Genomic DNA, 25,372 nt, shown 5'->3' on the forward strand with positions numbered 1-25,372 from the left:
GGGGGTCTGAAGAGCTGCAGGGGTCCTGTTATCAGCCCCTGGCATCAGGCCACGGGGGACCCCTATATGTTTGTGTTCTTCCTTTGTCCTCAGTGAAGAAACACGTGGTGAGGTTCATTAGCAGGGTGGAGGCCCAACATCCCCTTTGCATTAAAAGGTCACAGACATTTGTTTGTTTCTGATAACACATGTTACTAATTATGTGAATATTGTGCACGCGCATCCGCCCATCCCCCATCAAGCCACCATACTTATTCTACTCATTTCCAAGACAGGAGGACATCAGCATACTTCATCTATAAACAGAGACTCTGGGGAACCGGAGGAGCAAATCCTCTCTGAGCTCGTTTGAAGGTTTAAAAGTGAGATTTGAGTTTAGTGTCAAACAACAACTCTGCTTCTCTTCGTCTTTTTACCTCCATAAAAAGATCAGATGTTTTTATTACTACATGGAATAAATGAGTCTCTGAAGGAGGTGAAGACCTCTGTAGAACCTCTGGATCACCACTTCATCACTACATTAAGAGGAGCATCGTGGTGCAATGAGGTAGCACACTGGATGGTGCGTTCAATGTCACTGGGGTTTTCATCATTGAACTGAACACGATCATAGCTGTGCATTGGTGTTTATCTATTGATTAGTGTCAACGTGACAGCGGTGTCACACTATTCTCATGTCTTTATTGATCACATAGTGTCAGAATCAGGGCTGTATCCTGGTGTACACTAAATGCATTTTATTCATTGGTCTAATTCATGAAGCGTCGTCAGTCTGACTACTGTAACTCTCTCCTGCAGGTCTCCTGCTACCACCATTCCACCTCTGCAGCTCATCCACAATGCAGCAGCTCCACTGCTCTTTAACCTTCCTAAGTCCTCTAAACATGGTGCTCACGTACCGTGCTGTGAATGGATGGGGTCCAGCTTACATCCAGGACCTGGTCCAACCCGACATCCCGACCCGCACTCTCCGCTCTGCATGTGATAAACTGCTTGTTCCTCCTCACTGAGAGCAAAACACTCGACTAGATCTCCACTCTTTGCTGTCCTGCTCCTAAATGGTAGAAGGAGGTCTCTGAAGACATCAGGACCACAGAGAGCTTTCACATCTTCAGACTAAAGACACACCTCTTCAGACTCTACCTCCACTAACACACTAACTGTAGCACTTACATTGGACTTATAATGGTTCTTATCTACAGCAAGTTGTAAAGCGGCTTATTAGCGTCAGCTAATTGACATGTGATGTAATGAAGGTGTGAAGGTGTGGACTCTGCTATGAATCAGACTGAGGACCCAGAGGACGGAGTCCCTCCCTCTGAAGCCCCTCTGTGTGGGGAACATGACAGCCAGACCAAAGCTCAGAGGTGAGAGGACCATCTCCAACTGTCCTCCACTCGTCTCCATGTCCCAACGTCTCTGACTCACTGACTCTGCTTCTACATGTGTGACCAGGACCCATCAGAGACCAGGACCTGGACCTGGACCCAGCTGTGTGTCCATGAAGAGTGATCGGTCTAAAGGTCGACTGACTTCAAAGATGCACGTGGTTCTTATGAGCCTCACTAAGCTCTTGAACAGATGAAACAGATGAAGAACATGATCATTGGTTGTATTGTAACATTAAGTGAATATGGATTGGTGATGTCAGTGAGGGATTTCACATTCATTTGTGGTGTGAAAACATGCCAGGTCTCCCTGCTCGATGTCGCACCGTCTCATTCATTCACTTGGCTGATGACGTCCACATGAATGTTCCTCTTTGGCTAAAAAGTGTCCTAAATCGGTTGGGAAAGCTCGCATTGCCTGAAACTGCTCATTAGCGGCGTTTCCGGGCTGTTTTTAGTCGATCGGCAACGAGATAAAGACTGAAATGACAACCAAAGGTCGCACAAAGTCCAGCTGTTATTTAGATCACCGCACTGATATGAACGCTCAGGTCGATGTAAACAGGTAACATTACATTATGGCTCAATTCAGTGCACCTCGTGACTCACTCTCCACCAATCAGAACGCTTGATTTCACCCGTATTATAAAAGAATATACGATACGGGACATGAAACATAACCAGTAGTCCAAGTGCAAGCAGCCAGTTGATGGTGAATTTATGCTACTTTGTTGAATTCATATGTTTGTGAATGTGACTTTGAAAGCGTCAGAGCCTCCAGCCGCCAACCTCACCGGACGTCACTGCCAGCAGCTCTGTGAAAGGTCCAACCTCTAGTTTCAGAAGATCTAAGGAGACTTCTACAGGTCAGAGGACCGTCTGAAGAGCTTTGCAGTACTTTCATTAGACTTTGTATTTTCGATGCAGAGGTCTGCAGACGTTGTTTTTCTGACCCACAGTAAGGAGTAAAAACAGATGAAACTGATGACTAACTGTCACTCAACTAACAAACTGTCCATCGACAGTCTTCAGCATCTGGTTTTCATGATGATCAATGACAGAAGCTGGAGGAATTACAGTTTGTGTTCTACATTCAGTCACATCTTACTGTGTGCAAGCAGGCTGCTTTACTGGCTGTTCTTACCCACAATCCTTTGCACAGCAGGTATATGAGCCAGAGGGTTCAAGGTGCCATGTGATGAGGAAGTAGAACACTGCATGTAACAACATGTCCTTTGTGATTTGGCAGGCGGCTTCAGACTGATACGTGGGGAAGTTGTTCCGCCCCAACAGGTTCAACCTGATCATCAAAGTGGAGTGAAGAATAAAAACACTCTCAGCTCAGACTCTGTTGTCTTAGTGGATGTTTTTATTCAATATAAACTCTTCACTACATTTGTTACAAAGGTTTCTGCTTCATCACGTGTTCCCTACTAGTCTACATGTAGAAGAAGACCAGGTGACAAAGAGGGGCGTGCACGGGTCCTCTGAACCATCTGGTCCAACAACAGCATCCAGTCTGTTGTCATAGCAACTCTTTACAAGGTGGAAGGATCGTTCCACAGATGCTGGTTTTGATCATGAAAGACTCTTATTGAGCCGTGAGGAGGATTCTGTTCATGAGGACCTTTGACCCTGTGAACAGCACAGACTGAGACTCAGTCAACCAGTCCGACTGCATACTTTGATGGTGACGTGAGGACACACCCTCTCTGATGAAGAACAGCAAGCTGCAACACTTCACTCCGTCTGATGGAAGCTGAAGTGAAGCACGGAGCTCCTTTTCTACACGGACCTGCTGAGGACAGAAGAGAGCTGCTCACTGAGGAAGTTCATGTCTACGAGCTCAGTAAGTGCAGCTGTGATTGGTTGAATGACATCATTGATGGTCGTGAAGGTGTGATTGTTTAAAGCTGGGAAACAAGATGGCGCCTGTGTGAGCAGGCAGAGAGAAGCTGCTGTTAGTCTGAATGATGACGCTGTGATGAAGAAGAGGAGCTCAGTCTGATCTGGGGTCTGTGAGGACTGTTACTGATGAGGAGGGGAAGGTAGCAGACGGAGGGGCACTAGGACCCAGCAGGGACCACAGAGCTCACCTGGGCCTTTGTTCCTGAAACACACCTGAGAGACGCTCTGTTTGTCTCACCTGCTGCTTCAGTCCTTTAAGTCCACAAAGCTTCATGTTCATTTCTTCATCTGCTTTAAACACATTTAGTCACTTTTTAGTGTTTGACTGTGTTTGTTTTCTTTAGTCTTCAGTTTTTCTCTCATTGATCAGCAGGTTGTAGTCGACCTTTTACTAACTGATCACATGGTGAAGTGAAGCATCCCATCAGGAGAAAGCTTCCCCGTGTTACCGTGGTAACCACAGTGTTTCCATCAGGACAGCTACAGGTCACCTTACCGGTCTGTGTTTTACTGACTTCTGGACTCTAAAGAGGAGAAACAGCACAGCTCCATCTGCTGGAAGAAGAGTGATAACATTCATCTTGTAAAACACGACATTTATAGGATGAGCATTTTAACAGTTTAAGAGTTTAAAAAGGTAAAAGAAAGTTTGTCTTTCTCCAGAAGTCTAAACTTGAACAGACAACAAACTGAAACGCAGAAGCATAAACTAGGCTTAAGTGTGCGTGTTTATATTTTAATACTAAGCAGAACTGTCGGGAGGCGGATCAAAGTCAGGGAGGGTGCAGAGGCACATGGAGCAGAACATACAGATGCAATAGTCTTCTGGTCAGCGAGAGGTTTCATCTTTTTCTTAGGTGGCATTTTTGCCTTCTACTTTTCCTGCTGAAGGAAAAACGGGATCACGTGGGAAGCGGCATGTATGCGCAGACGGCGTGTGCGCATAACAAAATGGCGGCCGCCGTTCAGAGTGTTGTTCGTTGCCACACAGCCACCACCGGAATATGTTTTATTTATTCCACTACACACGTTAAAACATCACCGACCTGAGTAAACACCGCATAGAGCAGTTGAAACGTGAATTCATTTACTACTGAGAAGTTTGTATCTTTATTGTTGAAATGGAATCTGCGGTTACTGGCTAGTTGTTGTTGTAGCGGCTAAACTAGCATCTCGTTGAGAAATTGCCAATACTGGTTCAATAAAGAGAGAAGAACTTTTCAATCGCTACTAATCACGATAACTACGTAATAAATACCACCCGGAACGTATTTTATCTCCCTAGAAGTTCAATTTATTTCGGACTCGGAAATACGGAAGATAATTTAGACTCCGCTAAAAGTCGGACGTCTGTTTGTTATGAGAGAGGAGTGAGCGGGTATCGAACGTACGACGTTTACACTTCGCTAAAGTTGGAAATATATAAATATAATATATAAATAAATATATTATATAATATATACATATTATATAATATGTATATAAATATACACATTCACACTTCCTGGTTTAATAGCTGCTCAGTGAGACGTTGTTAAACTCTGTGTGACCGTATATATATATATATATATATATATATATATATATATACACACACACAAGGTCAATGATAGAAATATTACTAATATAAAATATGTTGTATGGTTTGAGTATAAACAACCTTTTGTTTGGTTTTACAGGACTGATCTTTGCACCACACTTTTGGTTCCCTTCCACCTATACTTACTTATAATATTGATATTATAAAACTATACATATCTCATGTTGTCATTCTGCATGCTGAGTTTTAGTAGCCTATATAGTGATTTAACATAAATAACGTCCTGATGGGCTGCTATGAATCAGGCTGAGGACCCAGAGGACGGAGTCCCTCCCTCTGAAGCCCCTCTGTGTGGGGAACATGACAGCCAGACCAAAGCTCAGAGGTGAGAGGACCATCTCCAACTGTCCTCCACTCATCTCCATGTCCCAACGTCTCTGACTCACTGACTCTGCTTCTACATGTGTGACCAGGATCCATCAGAGACCAGGACCTGGACCCAGCTGTGTGTCCATGAAGAGTAACCAGTCTATGGGTCCTCCTCCAGTCTTCAAAGATGTTGGTCCCTCTGTTGATGCAAGGTGAGGGTCTCAGGCTGATGATGAGGTGTTTCTACCAGACTCTCTGGTGGAGGTTCTGGGTTTCTTGCTCCAGGGCCCTTCAGCAGTGTCCAGTGAGGGAAGGAGAGCTCCATGGAGGACTTGGTGAGACCTGTTGGGACGAAACCAAACTAAACGGTGAAGAAAACAGTGAGCTGAAAGAGAGCTGTTGATTCTCAGTGGGACCAGCAGGACCAGTAGACCTAAACCACTACAGGGAGTCATGTGGTCCACATCCAGACCTCACGTCATGGACCTTTACCTTGTTTTGGTCTCTGTGAGGACGGACACCATGTGAGCTGATGCTTCATGATTAGATGATGATGTGATGATGTAATCTCAGTGTTTCTTTCAGTTCACATCAGCAGAGAGGAAAGTCTCCTGAACCCAGATGTTTGTCCATGAAGAGTGATCAGTCTATTGGTCGATGGATTGACTTAAAAGATGGACGCCGTTCTTATGACCCAGAGTAAGTTCTTAAACAGATGAAGAACTGTTCTGATCCTGGAAGGATTGGCGCTGTAGCTCAGCGCACCATCGGCCTGTTTAAGGGCAGATGGCGCTGCCTCGACTGCACTGGAGGGAGGTTATTGTTTACTCCTGAAAAGGTGTGAAACATTGTGCTGCGTGTGCTGTGCTACATGATGTGGCACAGCTTCCAAACGTGCCTCGACCCCCTGACGCCGATGTTGGCCCAGACCCTGTCCCCGATCCCCAATCACTGCCCCCAGTCTCTCATCAGGAGGGGACAGCTCCGGTGTCCCTTTCCCCCCCGTGGGGACACACTTTGGCGATGGCGCGCTAAACGCTTTTTTGCTTCCACTTTGATGTCAGACTATTTTTTCTTTGTCCGAGGTCGTGAGGCTGCAGCGTTGCTCTGCAACCTTTTGCCCCTCAGGTGTCTTGTTGGCATCAGTGATGTCCACACTGTGTCCTCCAAAGAGCATCTTACTTCTCCTTCCCACCTCCCAATGATCATTTCCACTTCACACTGAGTGAAGTTACGTTTCTTCGTTTTCCTCTCAGTGTTTGTCATGATTTCGCAATCGATGAATATTCTAATATTCATTTGTGGGCGTTCCACAGACTATATATGGGCAACTATGGGGGTGACATGAAGCCGCACAAGCTGGGCTGCATTTAGAAGTGATTGTGATTTATTAAGGGAAAACTGCGTAGGACGTTTTATAAGTCTGAATGTTTCTGTGCGTACGCACATCCTACGTTTCATCCGTACGCCACTTCTGGAGCAAATCCTACGCAAGCTTTTATAAATGAGGCCCCTGGTCCCCCTGGTCTAACACATGCGCTCACTCACAGAGTGCGACCCCCAGTGGACTGATTAGGAATTGCAGCTACTTTTATAGAAAAGCTATTTGTGTCTTTCTGTAATTCTCACAATAGTAAAGTCATCCAGCGGGCTGCATTGGACCCCCAGCAGACCAGATTTGGCCCTCGGGCCTTGAGTTAGACACCCATCATCTAACTGGTCTGTGTGTGTTTAAGTGTGAATCATTAACAGTAAACATCCTCAGATGTAAACACAATGTGAGCTAGTTCCTCCACATCAGGATCAGCAGAGGTCACATCTGGAGACAGCTGCAGGTTTCTGGAGACCGATGACTGGGACTGAACATGTGATAATAAACTCAGTGCTCTGTGGACCAGCTGACGTGGTCTCTGGACTCCATGCAGAGGTTTGGACAAAGTAATGTCAGTAGACTCTGTGAAAAGGTCCAAAGACTAGTTTCAGAAGAGCTAAGGAGACTTCTAGAGGTCAGGGGACGGACTAAAGAGGTTTGGAGTAGTTCCATAGGACTTTGGACCAAATGCAGACGAAGACGCAGACGTTGTTTTTATGACCCACAGTAAGAACTAAAACCAGATGAAACTGATGACTAACTGTTACTCAACTAATAAACTGTCCGTCATCATCGACAGTCTTCAGCATCTGGTTTTCATCATGACCAATCATGACAGAAGCCAATATCTTTAACTAATGTTGTATTGGTGTTGATGGTCCAAACACCATGTGAGCTGATGGTTCATGTTCCTCCTCAGAGAGGACCAGGAGAGCTCAGAGGTTCCCACAGGTCCGTCTGCCCAGCAGCATCAAACACACCTGGACTCCATCTTCATGGTGGGTACCATTGGATTTTCTGTCTGTCTATCCAATCTGGATGTCTGTCCAACATGGACCTGATGGTGGCTTCCATGTTCTAGTTTGTGTCATTCATAGAATGTTCTGTTCCAGCTGCTGGAGGAGAACATCCTCACTTTTGTGAAGAACGAGCTGAAGAAGATCCAGAAGGTTTTGAGTTCAGATTACCCAGAATGCTTAGAGAAAGAGGATGAGGAGGTGCTGGATGAGGAGCAGAGGAGGAGCAGAGAGGCCTTTGTGAAGATCTCAGTGCACTTCCTGAGGAGAATGAAGCAGGAGGAGCTGGCTGAGCGTCTGCAGAGCAGTAAGAGGATTTCTCTACAGACTTACCATGCTGATAAATGAGACCTTCACTAATGTCTCAAGAGATGGACAGAATATATTCATAGTCATTCTCTGAGGAAAGCACATTTTACAATCTATTCTTTGACTCATTGATCTTCTTTGTTGTCTGTGGTGGAAATTTGTGGATTTAGCCCATGTGAGAAATCAAAAGTATCTTGAGCTTGCTTTGTGATTAAGTATTTATTACTAACTAGAATATAGGAAAAAGATAAAGAATACAGAAATCATCAGCACAAGTCGTAAGCACAGACAGAAGTCAAATGACTACAATTCAGCTGAAAAGGGACAGATGTTCCTTCCCCCAAAAGGAGCAGGAAGATCTGACAAAGTTGAAGAGGAGAACAGGAGCTTATATACACTTCAGAGAGGTTTGTGGTGCCTCAGGACAGGACAGCCCACCCCTCAAAGAGGAGTGTTGGAAAAGTACCAGATGATGTAGGGGTGACCCTGTGACCCTCCCTTTATGGACCCAGACAATCAACAACATCTAAAAGGTCAGCCAGGGCACGTATGGTTTCATCTGTGTCTTATCTCACCCTGGACTGCCTTAAGTCACCGACTCACATCAAAGGTCACATTCCTGAGAGCCTCACCCCACGCAGGCTCAACAATTTTCCACCAACATTGTCTTCATTCAGGACTCCTTCCTGCAGATTGTCAGCGTGAACTCAAATCCAACCTGAAGAAGAAGTTCCAGTGTGTGTTTGAGGGGATCGCTAAAGCAGGAAACACAACCCTTCTGAATGAGATCTACACAGAGCTCTACATCACAGAGGGAGGGACTGCAGAGGTCAATGAAGAACATGAGGTCAGACAGATTGAAACAGTATCCAGGAGACCAGCCAGACCAGAAACAACCATCAGACAAGAAGACCTCTTCAAAGCCTCAGCTGGAGGAGAGGAACCAATAAGAACAGTGATGACTAAGGGAGTGGCTGGCATTGGGAAAACAGTCTTAACACAGAAGTTCACTCTGGACTGGGCTGAAGACAAAGACCACCAGGACATACAGTTCACATTTCCATTCACCTTCAGAGAGCTGAATGTGCTGAGAGAGAAGAAGTTCAGCTTGGTGGGACTTGTTCATCACTTCTTCAGTGAAACCAGAGCAGCAGGAATCTGCAGATTTGAAGAGTTCCAGGTTGTGTTCATCTTTGACGGTCTGGATGAGTGTCGACTTCCTCTGGACTTCCACAACAATGAGATCCTGACTGATGTCACAGAGTCGGCCTCAGTGGATGTGCTCCTCACAAACCTCATCAGGGGGAAGCTGCTTCCCTCTGCTCGCCTCTGGATAACCACACGACCTGCAGCAGCCAATCAGATCCCTCCTGAGTGTGTTGGCATGGTGACAGAGGTCAGAGGGTTCACTGACCCCCAGAAGGAGGAGTACTTCAGCAAGAGGTTCACAGATGAGGAGCAGGCCAGCAGGATCATCTCTCACATCAAGACCTCACAAAGCCTCCACATCATGTGCCACATCCCAGTCTTCTGCTGGATCACTGCTACAGTTCTGGAGGAGGTGTTGAAGACCAGAGAGGGAGGAGAGTTGCCCAAGACCCTGACGGAGATGTACATCCACTTCCTGGTGGTCCAGTCCAAAGTGAAGAAGGTCAAGTACGATGGAGGAGCTGAGACGGATCCACCATGGAGTCCAGAGAGCAGGAAGATGATCGAGTCTCTGGGAAAACTGGCCTTTGATCAGCTGCAGAAAGGCAACCTGATCTTCTATGAATCTGACCTGACAGAGTGTGGCATCGATATCAGAGCAGCCTCAGTGTACTCAGGAGTGTTCACTCAGATCTTCAGAGAGGAGAGAGGACTGTACCAGGACAAGGTGTTCTGCTTCGTCCATCTGAGTGTTCAGGAGTTTCTGGCTGCTCTTCATGTCCATCTGACCTTCTTCAGCTCTGGTGTCAATCTGCTGTCAGAAGAACAAACAACCTCCCAGCGGTCTAAACGCTTTAAACGCTCTAAACCCAATCCTGAACCACAGCATCTCTACCAGAGTGCTGTGGACAAGGCCTTACAGAGTCCTAATGGACACCTGGACTTGTTCCTCCGCTTCCTCCTGGGTCTTTCCCTGGAGACCAATCAGACTCTCCTACGAGGTCTGCTGACAGAGACAGGAAGTCAATCACAGACCAATCAGAGAACAGTCCAGTACATCAAGGAGAAGATCAGTGAGGATGTGTCTCCAGAGAAAAGCATCAATCTGTTCCACTGTCTGAATGAACTGAATGATGGTTCTCTAGTGGAGGAGATCCAACAGTCCCTTAGATCAGGACGTCTCTCTACAGATGAACTGTCTCCTGCTCATTGGTCAGCTCTGGTCTTCATCTTACTGTCATCAGAAGAAGATCTGGAGGTGTTTGACCTGAAGAAATACTCTGCTTCAGAGGAGGCTCTTCTGAGGCTGCTGCCAGTGGTCAAAGCCTCCAACAAAGTTCTGTAAGTACAGAGAGAGTTAATTCATACATCATAACGTAAATATGCCGCCATCTATTATACTCACTGCTTCTTCATCCCTCTCTTCAGACTGAGTGGCTGTAACCTCTCAGAGAGAAGCTGTGACGCTCTGTCCTCAGTTCTCAGCTCCCAGTCCTCTAGTCTGAGAGAGCTGGATCTGAGTAACAACCACCTGCAGGATTCAGGAGTGAAGCTGCTGTCTGCTGGATTGAAGAGTCCACACTGTGAACTGGAGACTCTCAGGTCAGGATTCAATTAATGTCCACTTGGTGTCTTTATTTTCATCCATGGTACATTTCCGACTTTCATAAGATTCTTTCCGCTTCCATGATTTAAATCAAACATGCATTTTCCAACTATTTCCATTAAATGTGTTTATTTTCAATAGAATGTAAATATTTGACATTCTAGAGTTAGTAGAAATGTAATCAGATTGTTGATGTATATTAGTGGGTGTTTAGTTGTGACTGGAAACCAGTCAGTAACTATGTTAATGTGACCCCTCTCTACCTGATAGTATCTCAGTACTGCAGTGACCTTCCAGCCCTCACAGCTCCCTCACATCATGTGACATGTGTTTTATTCTGTGTGTCTGCAGGCTGTCAGGCTGTCTGATCACAGAGGAAGGCTGTGCTTCTCTGGCCTCAGCTCTGAGCTCCAACCCCTCCCATCTGAGAGAGCTGGACCTGGGCTACAATCATCCAGGAGACTCAGGAGTGAAGCTCCTGTCTGCTGGACTGGAGGATCCTCACTGGAGACTGGAGACTCTCAGGTATGAAGAGGCTGAAGCCACAGACCAACAAGCTGGAAAACTTTTCTCTCCCTCACACTGTGAGTCTGGTTAATAAGACCCTGGCAAAATATGCTGCGCGCTTCTACTCCATTTGTGCGTCAGTAGATCTGTGATGGACACCGTGGTCCACTTAAGAAAGCCGTGGACGTGCACTTATCCCAGCTGTGTCCACCTGGAATGACACTTTTCTCCTTTTCCTTTAAATAATCCTCCGTCTTCAGAGCTTTGGCCTCAACGCTGCCCCCCCTTTACAGCTTCTTATGCCATCGTCACTGACGCCCAACATGTCCGTGTTTGTCCACTCGGTTTTGATGATCAATGGATGAGAGAGTCTCTGAGGACACCGTCCTTGTCTCTTCACAGTGTGTGTGTGTGTGTGTGTGAGCGTTGGCCTTGTAGTGTCTTTTTTTTTCCTTCACTAGTGTTTTTCACACTTTTCTTTTCCGTCTCCGTATTCTTTTTGTTTGTCTTTACTCTTCAGCCAAACGGAAGAAACACCAGTAATTGTTCTAATGGACCTCTAATGACGAGATGCTCAAACCAAAGTCAATCCGCAATACATTTTTCTCTCCACAACCAACAAAACCCACTATTTCATCACACTTGTTGGGTTAAACCAAATCTACTCCAACCGTGCTCCCACAGAGCAGCCTGCAAAATACCTTTCATTTATTTTATAATGACTGACGTGTTTTTTAGACCGTGACACCCTGTGGACTCTGGGAAAAGTCCCCAGTAACAAGACTTAGTCTGACACTAGAATTAAACTCTCATGGTCGCGTCCTTATTGTCCACAAACAATGTCCACTAAGGCCGTTAAAATGCTCAAAAATGACCTTTGAATATTCCCTTTAAAAAAACACATATATTTGAATATCTGGTTGCACATTAGACACGTCAATAACAGGACAAATGAATACGAGACAGAACTAGTTAATTTATTTAAGTTAAAACATATTTAACAACACATTACCTACACAAAATTAAGTAAATGAACTAATGGCCAAGACCTTGTCCTCTCTCTCTCTCTTTGCCGTCCACATTTGAAGGGGCCAGTGCTGACCTCTTTTTATTGACTATATTCCAGCGTTCAGAGCGGACTGCGGATCCGGGGATGGAGAGATATTTCTTTCCATCTGGGCGACGTGAGGGGATCTCCCATGTTTTAAAGGCAGTTGGACATTTGTCAGTTAAAAGTGCTTCTGTGGCCCCTTTAAAGGGTTGGAGGACCTCTTGTACCTGCAATGAATAAGTGAATATAATATGCGTTGATATTAGATTGACAGGTTTGCATTTATCCATGTGTTAATAATATTGAAACACAGTAAATACATGGGGGCCGTCCTTCTACCTATTGTTAGGACCGTTTGCATTTGTCCAGCCTGTCACGGTACATATTTCATACACTCTGCTCACCTTTTCCATTAGGGACCGTTGGCTTGTGCTCAGCTCCATTCTTGACAGTTTCTTCTCAAAGATGACAGCAGACACAGCTGCTTGCTGCTCCGATGCGCCGCAGATTGTTTCATATGTGCCGTTCCATCGCGTTGGACAGTCGTTGATCAGCTTCTCCCTTTTCAATCCTAGAGGTTGTTCCTGCTGGAGGAGGTATCTGTCGCCGGGACATTTGCTGCCACTTTCAGCCCACTAACAGGGATTTCAATGGCTCTGACCCCGAGCCCTTTACGCACAGCCAGGTCATTGTGTGCTCACACATGGTATATTTCCCCTGTGAAGACGTCACATAATCAGTGGCATCGTCCGTTGTGATGACAATCACTGAGCAGCATTACTCGTACTTACGTCTTTGGGGTCACAAACAGTTACTTTACACAAACACCGTCCTTCACTTCCATGGTCCTCTGGAAGGTTCCTGTGGGACAACGTCCACCCTCAGCAGCTCTCCTCGTCCCTCACAGACCGACAGCACCACTGCAGAGGACTAGAAAAGGTCTCCCTGCTTCCCTCTGATGACGTCTTGGCGTTGGGTCAGTGAGAGGAGAGGAGCAGCAGCTCTGGTGTCGGTCCGGCTCGTGGTCACTGGTAGCTCGCCAGATGTGGTGGATTCATTTCTTCCTAGTTTGAACTATTAACTGTGACTTTATCTGACTGGTGATGAGGACCCACGCGTCCTCACAGGGACTCTCAGTAACACACAGAACACACTGCACATCTCATCCTTCACTAAAGGATCCAAAAGGTCCAAAGCTTTGTGGTGCTGTAGTGATCTCAGGATACTTTCACCTTTACTTCAGAGAGACAACAGTCATTATTAAACCAACACAAGAGGTCCAACAATCAATACTTCTACACTGACCACAGATCAGCTGACTGTGGTGGAGATGAACCACAGAGAATAGTGGACTTCATCCATCAGGAGACACAGAGACTCCTGATGGACCATCATGTGGACGTGAACCTGCTGGATGTGGAAGCAGCTGCTTGATCTCATGTTCCACAGAACTACTGTAGAAGATGATCACATGTCACATGTTGTGTTTAAGCACAAGTGGACAAAGAAACCACTTGATGCAGGTTGAAACATTTGATTGACTGACTGCTGAAGGAAGCTGAGTGTGAAATGAAGATGATGGTCAGTATGATGCTGATGATGAATGAGTGAACAGGATGAGCTGTGGAAGAAGAAGAGGTGAAGGACAAAGCTGTGTGTGAGAGTGATGTAATGTCCATGTCTCCATGCTGCTCTGACCCCCCTCCTCCTTTCAGGGTGGAGCCTGATGGAGTCCTATGGTTGAGACCAGGTCTGAGAAAGTGTAAGTGTGCTTTGATTCATGACGATTCAACCATCTTCACATCACTCATTCACCTCTGTGACGTCATCATCAACGTGTCAGTAGATGAACACATGATTAATAACTGCAGCTGTATTGTGTCTTGTTCTCTCATCAGATTCCTGTGAACTCACAATCGACCCAAACACAGTAAACAAACACCTCAAACTGTCTGACAACAACAGGAAGGTGACACGTGTGGAGGAGGATCAGTCATATCCTGATCATCCAGACAGATTTGACTTCTGGTCTCAGCTGCTGTGTAGAACTGGTCTGACTGGTCGCTGTTACTGGGAGGTCGAATGGAGAGGATACGTTAATGTATCAGTGAGTTACAGAGGAATCAGGAGGAAAGGAGACAGTAGAGACTGTTTGTTTGGATGCAATGATCAGTCCTGGAGTCTGATGTGCTCTGATGGAGGCTACTCTGTCCTTCACAATAAGACAGTAACACGCATCACCTCCTCCTCCTCCTCCTCCTCTCATAGAGTAGCAGTGTATGTGGACTGTCCTGCTGGCTCTCTGTCCTTCTACAGAGTCTCCTCTGACACACTGATCCACCTCCACACCTTCAGCACCACATTCACTGAACCTCTTTATCCTGGGTTTGGATTCTGGTCTTATGGTTCCTCAGTGTCTCTGTGTCCTCTTCAGGAGGGAGAGTCTCCTCCTGGTGGAGAACCTTCCTCTCTGCTCACCACATAGTTCAGTCTGTAGAGCTGATGGTGGTTCATGTAGGTGTAGATGCAGGTGGAGCAGGTGAGGGGTACCTGAGCTGGTCTGGACTCTGGGGGGTCCACAGCTCTCTGGGACTCAGATGGAAGTGTGAAAGAGCTCAGCTTAATGCTGCTGTGCTCCTTCAATCAATAGATGATCATTTAGATATTGGCTCCTAATTAGGCTTTAATCTTCATCTTTATGTGTTCAAGAAGACATTTTATAAGACGCTCTTTCATCTGTCCCCCCATATGAGACAAATGTGTCCTTATGTGTGTGTGCGCTTCATCAGCAATAATAAAAACAAGGTGAAGAAGGAAAATATGAATGTGTAATTCTTTTTGAGCCCATTTTAACTTCAAATCTTTCTAAATCTGTTGAGTGAAATCAAATCTAATTTCACATAATCAGGTTTGTTTTGAACAAGAAGCTTTTTAATGGTTCAGCAAACCTCTCAAGGAAATATTGAATATGCGTTACTTGTGTTTTTATTCCCTATAATGTCATTTACAACATTTACTCCATGTGTTACTTTAACAGAAATAGAATTGTTTGGCTCTAATGTTAATAAATGACTTTTATTGGAAACAACTGTACATGTTTAAACAGGCCATCAAATAAAGATGCTTTCAACACGCTGTATTATTTCTTTTGACATGAAATACTCTGATCCTTTTTAAAGATGCTGTACTATTGACTTTTGTACTATTTCCTCCATAATATCTGTATTTATTCTACAGCCCTATTGCTGTGTCAATAGCACAGAGGAAACATTGGTGGTGCCGCATGTTGAAGAAGGAAGTGAGTAAATAAAGAAATGAGTAATGAATAAGTTGCTTTATTAACCTTATTAACCTTCACGCAGAGCCGTCTCACAACAACACAAACTACTGAGCTCGCTACTTCAGGTGCAACTTGAAGCTTTCATTCTGCACCAAATATCACACTTAAGTCACCAACAAAAACACACAAAGCACAAGCACACATTTGATAACAGGCTGGAGTTTATCTCCTCACAAAGTGGAGTATTGAAAGTGTGTGTTGGACAGAAATATATATATATATAAATAAAAGTGATCAAATCTGCTGGGTGTAAAATATACATACAGCAACATGAATTAGCAATTTTGGTGCCTTAGAACGTTGTGTCAATGCAATGAGCTTCATGGCCTCTTAACCTCTTGTGAGTGCTTATGAGTGACTACAGCTGGTGACTCTGAGGCTTTTAAATAGAGCTCATTGGATACAAACGCCCACAAACGCTACAATGGGAAAGTCAAAGGAGCTCAGCATGGATCTGACAAAGCGAATCATCGACTTGAACAAGTCTGGAAAGTGACTTGGAGCCATTTCAAAGCAGCTGCAGGTCCCAAGAGCAACAGTGCAAACAGTAGTTTGTAAGTATAAAGAGCACGACGCTGTTTTGTCACCATCAGGAAGAAAACACAAGCTATCACCTGCTGCTGAGAGAACATTGGTCAGGAGGGGGAAGAGTCAACAGAGAACCACCAAAATGCAGATCTGCCAAGAAGTAGAAGCTGCTGGAACACAGTGTCCATGTCCACAGTCGTGTTTGGCATCTCCATGGACTGAGAGGCTGCCGTGCAGGAAGGAAGCTCTTGCTCCAAAAGCGGCACCTTAAGGCTCGACTGAAGTTTGCTGCTGATCACGTGGACCAAGATGAGACCTTCTGGAGGAAAGTTCTGTGGTCAGACGAAACCAAAAAATGAATGAACTAACGCAGATCAGCTGTTCTGGAAGCGGATACTCAGAGTAAGTCAACTCGGAGTTCAGGGATAGACTCAGAGTTTGTTGAACCTCCTTTCTGGAATACCCCCCATGTCCACCGCCAAGCACGGTGGTGGTAGTATTATGCTGCCAATGGATCTGGTGCTGGTGGATGTGAACAATGCTGAAGAAACAAGTCCATGTCAGAGAGCCATCACATTTAACTGAACAGCACCAATTCTGTTGTCCAGAGGAGCGGTCAAAGATTCAACGAGAAGCTTGTGGACGGCCACCAAAAGCGCCTAATAGAAGTGAAAATGGCCAAAGGACAAATATTATCACTGCTGTATGTATATTTATGACCCAGCAGATTCTGTCATGTTCTCTGTTAACCCATAATTAAGTCCTAAAAGAACCAAACCTCATGAATGTTGTTGTGACAGAGTGATTGGAACAGATTCTTCTATCAGAGGAAAATCAGACTTGTAGGAATAAGGGGAAACTCAAGGAGAGCCATGACATCATGTTCTTTACAAGTGTATGTAAACGTTTGACCACAGCTGTAGTGGGTAGATATGTGTGTTTAGCTCTACAGGCTTCATGCTGTCCTGATATCCACATGTGAGGCCGTTGATGAGCGTAGCTGATTTCCTGTCACGCCACCTCATCACTGGCTCTGTCACAGGCACTTTGCTGGAGGCCCACTGGCACAGTTCTTGTTATCATCTCCTATTCTACATTCTCTCTCTACATAATAAATCACATCACAGTTTTTAAATACAATTAGCAGAGCCAGCTGTTTCCTGACACATTGTGTACAACTACAGGATCTTTACAGTAAACTGATGGAGATCAGATGTAAACATTTGATTATCATATAACCACAAAATACTCAATGTTAACATTGTAATGAGTTATTTAGACAAGATGATTTCAGACAATATCAGGAGAGAAGATTCAGCAGTGACACAAAATGAGAATATTACTGAACAGGAAAAACAATAGGAAAGCCTACTATATACAGAATAATATGTACAGTATTATACGTTAATTTCATCAACGTACATTTAAATAATAAAACCAAAAACACATAAGGAAATGATGTGAGAAGTCATTTAAGAGTAGCAGGTCCCCAAAAGGGAAAAAAGGAGAGGGACGTCAGCAGAACAAAGTGGGTGATGCAGAAACAGTTAAGGATACGTGTTTGAAATGAAGGAGACCCGTTGGATTGAGGACTTTATACCGTGGGCTCATTTCCGGCGACGCAGAGAGATGCGCTGCAGTCTCCTAGCTTTCCCCCTGGCATCAATGGGCCGCATCTCATTGACCTTTGACCTGACCATCCGGGAGTAGCTGGGTCTCTTGGCGTAATGCATCAGAGGGCGGTCAGGCTGAGGCCCTGCTGGGACGGAGAAATGGAAGTTATATTCTACTGCAAAGGCAGGGCACATGCATTCTGGTAGCTCTCCAAATTTTGATGCATTTGTTTGTATTCTTGTCATTACGTTTCATTTTTCTATTCTGTACATTGGGGCAAATGTCTTGCCATAGCTGCTCCACTAATCTGTAGGTACTGTTGGTCATTAATGTCAAAGTCATTTCTGGTTAGGCTAAGCTTGTCATGACGGGCGGCGATAACGCAGACCCGAACACCTTCCCGGGACGCTAGGAGAGCCGACTGCGTCTGCCAGGAAGCCAGCTGGCGTTCTCCCACGAGTTCCCCACAACTGGTTCTGGGGAACAAACTCTGCTGAGTCCTTGAAAGGTCGCGTCATTCTGTCAGGATGGCGGGAAAGGCAGGACTCAAACGCAGAGTTTCAAAAAACAAAGAGACATTATTGGTCAAAAAAATCCAAAAGCAAAAAAGGGGCAAAAACGGCGACAGGAACCAGGGAAACTCAGACATGGACTTCCGGACATTCAACAATGACGCGACAAGTGACACACACGGCTTAAATACACTAGGGAGGTGCAGGTCATTGGACACAGGTGGAAACAATCACATGGCTGCTTCAGCACTTCAGACTACATGTACAATCATCCTGTTGTTGTAATGTTTCCTCGCTGAGTGTATTCGGACTGTCGACATGTTTTCAGCCACAGTTCATCTCCTCCCCTCCCTACACGCCTTCCTCCTAAGTCATTGTCTCACATGAACAACCACTGACTGCCTGCTACTGGAGGACAAGTCCACCAGAAGGTGCTGAGCGTCTTCTACTACCTCATTACTAATTCACATGTACAAAGACTAAACCTTATTCTAATGAATGTATACAATCAACTATTGTTAGCAGGCGGTGAGCTGCGAGCGGCAGCGCTGGTTTATCTGATGTTACACCCAGAGTACTCGTCTGCTTATTTTACCTCTGAAAACAAACTAGGTCCAAACTTTGTCTTCTTCTTATTCGTCACTAGTGCAGAGCCATGTGGAGTACTGCATAAATGAAAAGGCCGCTCATTGATTCAAAGTGGTCACCTGTCTAAAGAACTCCTCCAGAAGGGATGTGGTCCAGCGATGATGGAGGTCCCAGCGTTTGGCAGGGTGGCTGATGTCAGCAGTGTGCAGTAGCAGGGACGAGGCCTTTGCTTTGTCGGGCCTGCAAGTCCAGTCCAGTCAGTGGACGCGGCGCGTGAAGGGTTGTAAAGCAGAAACAATCATGGTTTGATAGTTTCAGCATTGTGAAGGACTGGAGTGACTGGCAGCATGAGGCGGGACGGACCCAGACGTGAAACACTCACGCCTCATGTTGCTGCAGGTGGCTTTTCATCCCGTTGATCTGCTGGAAGTGGCAGGACATGTCTGTGGCCAACACCATCTCCACCACCAGAGCCCGAAGCTCTCTGAAAGAGGGCAGGCAGTAAAACATTCATGCTCCCTACAGAAGGAATCTTAGATGAAGCTTGGGGAAAGTTTAATCAGAGGAGACTGAGATGCTTTCATCCTGTTGCTGTCACTTCTATATTTCTGCAGCAATGCAGTGCCAGATCGATGCAACTCTGCCCCAAACTACTCAACTTGTCCCTAAAATGAGTCATTTGATTCTGCTTGACTGTAAAATAAGGTGATGTGTTACTCCCTGGTATCATCAGCTGTAGCTCCCTCTTAGCACCAGTAGGAGGCAGTATTTTAGAAGCAATGACTTGCACTGTAATCTGGGGGTTGTATTGTACAGTGAATTATTATTTCAAGTCATTGAATGGAAACAGCGGTAAAAAAGGACGTCCCTTCAGCTGCAGCGCTCTTCTCTTACCTCCACTCGTCTTTGGAGAGATTAGACAGAATGTTCATGTCATCACTGTGCTGTAGAAGGCGATATGCAGCACTGACGTGGTAGTTCTCCAGAACAGCTCGGTCATTGTACAACATGGCGGTGTCTGACCTGCGAATGCGACACGGCTACTTCAGGAATGATCACCCTCACCGTCATCGTGATAATGCCAACAATGTATGAGGTAAAGCTGCTATCATTCATAGTAGGCTTTTTATTAGGTCACCTGTTAGATCTCTCTTCATGCTCCAGTGTTGTCCACTGTCCTCAGAGACTGCAGGGATTGAAATGCTACAAACGATGCTACGTGGGAATTACCTTGTCTGAATATGGAAGTTATTGGTGGTCCCTGTGTAATCGTAGTCATGAATGGCAGCTGCAAAAATGATGGCATAGATCTCCAACTCACTGAGCCAGTGCTGAAGGAGAGAGGCAGACAGACGAGGAGGAACGTGTCAATCGGGAGATGAAGATTAAAAAAACGTCCTGCTTAACGTTGTGCGGTTCTCCTGCTGGAAGTGAACCAGCACAGAGTCTCTTTGCCAGTTGTCAGTGTGCCTGAACCACCTCGGTTGTTTTCCAGTAGCACCTCAACTCAAATGAAAGCAAATAGAGCTCTTCACCAAGAGGATCTGCTGCAAAGTGCCTCACTGAGTGCTGGAGGTCACTGTGCGAGGAGGCCAACAGGACAACATCACATCAGCACCAGCAGAGAGGAGATGGAGACCCCCGACCCGAGGTCCTCCACCCCCGGGTGCGCCTAGATATCCTGTCCATGAAAGTCACCAACTGGAGAGTCAAAAGCCTTCTAAAGCAGCAGAAAGAGAAGGAAGAGGACAGATAAGTGAGTTTAGCAGGATGTCACTCCAAGACAGAGTCAGAAAACTGATTTTTGAAGGTTGTTCAATTGGAGAAAAACTTTGATGCTAATTGAATTCCTTCAGAAAAAAATGCGTAATGCCGCATCTGTCAGCAGAGGATGAAGTTGACAAAGAAGGAGGACAGAGACCATTACAGCTGGTAATAACCTTTTAACTATTTTTATAAAACAGCGCCGTTGACTGAGCAGTTTTGTGCTTATTCTCTCTTTATTTAGCAGCCATTATAAGGGATGCAAATGGATTTGGAAGACGGATCCTAAACCAACATATTTGTTGGATGCATTTAGTTCACACAATTAAACCAGCGATCAGCCAAATGCTGGTGAAATATGCAAGTGACATTTCCTTCACTTACCAGCCAAAAACACAGTCATCTATTCAATGCCTTGTACAATGTGAACATCCACTTGCCGTATGTGTGTGTAACATTTACAGTGATTGATGCACAGTAATGATATTCTCTCAATCAGATCAATAACCTGTTTATTTACCGTGTGCTCTTATTAAGGACCAAGACAGTGAAATCAATTAGGGACAAATCTCTTTTCAGCAAGTCCAGACTTTCACTCTCTCAGTGGATGCAGTTTATTTATAGGTGATACATTTCAAAGTGCTACATTACTTAGGAAAAGCTTTGTTGAAAACAATGTAAGTAAACTCATGATGTGTGTGTGATGTATTCTATAGATTTGCACAGGGCCTTCGTCTCAGACAGGTTGATATGGTGGAGGACGATATTGCTGCAACCCTCTCCAAGATGGGCACAAAACTAAGGAAGGTCTGCAGACGGGCTGTTGAGAGGACGAGACGACAAAAAGGACAAAAAGGACGGCTCATCGGTGGACGGCGGCAATTTGTTGTAATTGATGAGTCATTTCCGCCATAAGAGAAAGGTGTGTAGAGCTGCAATAAAAGGCTTGCTGTAAATGGTTTGTGATGCTAAGTGATAAAACACCATCTCAATTAGTGGCTGGACAGCATTTTCATTAAAATGAATGTTTTTGGTTTCTTGTACCATAAAGCTTTCGCTCTCAGTCTACTTTCAGTCTGCATGTATAAGTATTCTCATATGGTTTTTCATATATGAAAAACTAAACAACCTTTGTCGTTATCATGTAATTTGTATATGATGACACTGCAAAAAGTAAAAATACTTTGATTTCTTACATTTAGTTCATCATAGGTCATCATGTTGTTGGTCAATACACCACATGAGCTATTTATGTTTCTTTCCATTGTTTTTAACAGTGTGGTAGAGGAAGAATGGGTGGCATGGAGAAGACGGAAATGGGTCTTCGGCGTGCTTGGTGTGCAGCAGCAGAGGAGCAAGAGAGCGAAGCCGGTGCTGCGCCTTGTAGAAAGAAGAGGACCTTGTCCCACTGAATGCACATCATGTCAGGATAGGATCAAACATCATTAGTGATGAATGGCGTGCTTATCGTTCCCTGCATGCACTTGGCTACAATCATATGACTGAATCATGCAAGGTGGCATGTAGATGCCCAAACAGGTGCCCACACACAGCACATAGAAAGAGGCGTAGCATTAAGGAGCAAGTGTGGAGGCAAAGAGGTAATCAAAGCGAATGCTTTGTGTCTGACCATCTTTGTCTTATAGAGGGACTCAATGGCTAAGCAGGAACACAGAGACGGTCCTCTTGGTAGGACACTACATGATGTAGCTAACAGGGTGGAGGCTACAATGGAGGCTAAATAGTGGGAGTGGATCACAGTTTCATTTCCATTGCTGCCCCTGAAAAGGTTTGCTGAGTTTAGAGATCAGAATACAGGAAAGCACATGGTGATTTTACTGGGAAACATCTAGATGCCGTCCATGACATGATGTTGTGCTGATGGACCATGTTTTAAAGAAAAGTTAAACCGTTAAATGTTCAGAGGAATTATATAATGATAATCTACCTCAGTTTTATCATGCACTTTATATGCCTCAATTTTTACAGATCCTGAGAGTGTTTTTATTTTTTACATTTGTAGTCCACAGCAATAAATAAAACTATTTTGGCCGTCACAGTTGAAACACTTGTACTATGTTTTTTTTTCTTCCCATTAAGTGAGGGACTGTAATGAAGCCATTTGTACTGCCTAAACCAAGTGTCCTGAAATCTGAGTGTCTTTTTTTTCAGGGACTGAGTTTCAATAAAGTGGGTATTGGGCTGGTGTGGGCAGGTACCGAGCTCCTCCTCTCGCTGATCTAAACCACTGCCTCCTGTGCCTGGTTCTGTCTCTCTTTCCCTGTCACTCTCCTGAAATATATGTATGTAACATGTAGCGTTGGAAAAACCACCAAGAAATCATACACAAGATGCAGGTCCCTGCAATGCCTTACTTAGCTACATACTTAAAATGACTGTCTATGTGCAACACTAAATTGCATTCATTTCACATTAATTTCTCACCTGATCATCTGCATGTCCAGAGCTTGTCCCTGTGTGGCCACTGCTTTTAACTTGCCTGTCTCTTTTCCCGTCTCTGTGACGCCTGCATTGTGACCACATGTCATTTTATCAGAAAAACAGCGACTCGTGCTGCCCACTTCGACCGAACGCGGGCCAAACCATTAACATGATAGGGAAGGGTGGCGGTGACGATCCGACCGGCCGGCGGTACGGTCGATGTATGTACATAGGTATATTTTACATATTGTCTGCTGTATATTGGGGGGGACAGATTGGTACCTTTTCAATATTGGGGGGGGGCACGACCCCCCCAAAGAATGCGTGGTTACGCCTATGGACCATCACATGTCCATCACATCCGGACTCCTGTCCATCAAACCACTTGTGCAGAGAACCCATCCAAACCACGGCGAAGGAGGAGAAGCTGCTGTTGGAGGACGTCCTCCTCATAGACATCCTCAGATATCTGCAGCAGCAGAAGCAAACAAGAGACAGCAAGACAGGAGACGACTGCAGGTGAGAGACAAACAGCCCCAATACCCCGTCCCCCCCAGAGGACAAATATCCAGCAGGTAGAGACCGTTCAATGGGTCTCCAGCAGACAACGTGGGGACAATAGAGGACATGGATGTTATATATGTGGACAGGAGGACCATTGGTGCAGAGAGTGTCCCAGGAGTTATGAAAGGGACATGCGACCAAACGCTCCACCACGGCTGTTCTATACAACACAGCCCGGCAGAACCAGAGGACGGGTCCACCTCCCCCCCCCCCTCATACAACCCCCATAACAACTAACTGGTGACACACCGACGCCCACTGCTTCCCAACAGCCCAGATAAGCAGCCTTAGTCTCCCCAGTTTACGACTCACATTCCAGGTAGAAGAAGGGAGAATAGAGAGTACAGACTATTGAGAGTGTCAGAAAATAGATTTACAACCAGTACGAAACATTGATTTACTAATAGAGGGAAACTGTCAGTAACAATGAGACACGGTTGTGAAAGATTTAAATGAGGAATGAAGGTGATGAGAATTGTTGTTCATAGTGTCAGTTTTTTGTAATAATGTTTGTAGTTTTTTAGTCTCCTCCTAAACTCAGAGATGGGCTGTAAATTGTTGAGTGCTGCTATTGAGTGTAAAGTGCACGATACACTTGATACAGTATCTGGATGATGGAAGCAAACGTCTGATCAAAGGAACATTGATAGCAGCAGTACATGAAATAGGGAAACTTGTTAGACGGTCATCCTGTAATGGTACAACAAGTAGTACACACTGGAAGCGAATGGCGTAAACAAACAGATGGTCGTCCTTGTTTCAGCCCACTCAGCTCTCTTTCCCTTTCTCACTCCGTTGAGACTTGGTCGAAAGTCTTTCGGAGACCCTTTTTAAAATCCTGGATGGAATTTGTTCCGAGCAGTAAGAGTTTTTATACACACATGTGAAGGCCATCCTCAGTGGCAGGTGCAAATTATAATTAATAGACCAAAAAAGAAGAAACGCGGATATGAATACCAAACAAGATGTGAACCGTCTATGAGATCGAGTCGACCGCCCTCCCTTCTCAGGACACAGCTAGTGGTGTGAATCTTGTGGTCTGAAAGCATTGCTGTGTGCTCACAAACCATGCGATCGTAGGCCGGCTCTTGATCTTGTAACCGGCGGCACATATTGGCCTCAGTGTCAATGAAGGCGCGCAGCTCGCTCACTGGCCTTTTCAGGTAGTGCACTTCATTGGGGGCACGAGAAAGTGCCATATTCACGTTGTATCCTGTCGGAGGAGTCCAGAGCAGTGAAGCGCCAGCTCCGGGTCTCCGGTTGTTTCCGTGGTACATGGTGAATATCAATAAAAAGACTTGTGGAAAGCCTGTAAAAAGGCGTTTGATAGACGGTAAACGACTCAGTGTAGTCTTTAAAAAGACCGGTGGAAAGCCTGTAAAAAGGCTCAAATCCTTGAAAAAGGTTTTTGTTTTGATGGTAAATGACTGACTGAATGTGGTCTGTGAAAAAGGGTGTTGAATCTTTCAAAAGGCTACTTAACTCTGTAACGGACAGATGTCGCTTATAAATTCTCTGGAGAAAATATCTGAACTGCTCCCTCTGAACTCAGTAAGACAATGAACAGAAACATCGGATTCCGTTTGCAAATATTCTGATTCCGTATGCAAATGAATGTTGGAATAATACGCACTCATGTGGGGCGAGCATTCCGTCACCATGGAGACGGGGTACAAACACGGCGCACAGTAAAATATGTATATATACACATCTCATAAGCAGCACGTTCAACAACGTCTCTAAAATTTCAGCCAATAACAAAGACTTTAATACAAGACATTGAATGACATTGTTCTGTATCACTA

At 45.1% G+C, this 25,372-nt stretch overlaps 1 protein-coding gene across 1 annotated transcript; it reads left to right on the forward strand.

Moving 5' to 3' along the window:
• The first annotated feature begins 835 nt into the window (after positions 1-835).
• LOC144390263 (protein NLRC3-like) lies at positions 836-15,347 on the forward strand. Its single transcript, XM_078096730.1, has 9 exons — positions 836-1,367; positions 5,310-5,904; positions 7,497-7,575; positions 7,690-7,900; positions 8,580-10,392; positions 10,480-10,653; positions 11,009-11,182; positions 13,931-13,977; positions 14,114-15,347. Exons 2-9 carry the CDS (start codon positions 5,837-5,839, stop codon positions 14,698-14,700), a joined length of 3,153 nt encoding a protein of 1,050 aa, XP_077952856.1. The 5' UTR covers positions 836-1,367; positions 5,310-5,836; the 3' UTR covers positions 14,701-15,347.
• The last annotated feature ends 10,025 nt before the right edge of the window (positions 15,348-25,372 follow it).

The sequence above is a fragment of the Gasterosteus aculeatus genome, chromosome 21, assembly GCF_964276395.1.
Source record: "Gasterosteus aculeatus chromosome 21, fGasAcu3.hap1.1, whole genome shotgun sequence".
NCBI lineage: Eukaryota > Metazoa > Chordata > Actinopteri > Perciformes > Gasterosteidae > Gasterosteus > Gasterosteus aculeatus.

Excerpts from the sequence above, each read along its gene's own strand:
- LOC144390263 (XM_078096730.1), top strand. The coding sequence starts at position 5,837 with ATGAAGAGTGATCAGTCTATTGGTCGATGGATTGACTTAAAAGATGGA. Across the intron at positions 5,905-7,496 it reads CGCCGTTCTTATGACCCAGA|AGAGGACCAGGAGAGCTCAG; the intron begins GTAAGTTCTTAA and ends GTTCCTCCTCAG. Across the intron at positions 7,901-8,579 it reads GGCTGAGCGTCTGCAGAGCA|GACTCCTTCCTGCAGATTGT; the intron begins GTAAGAGGATTT and ends GTCTTCATTCAG.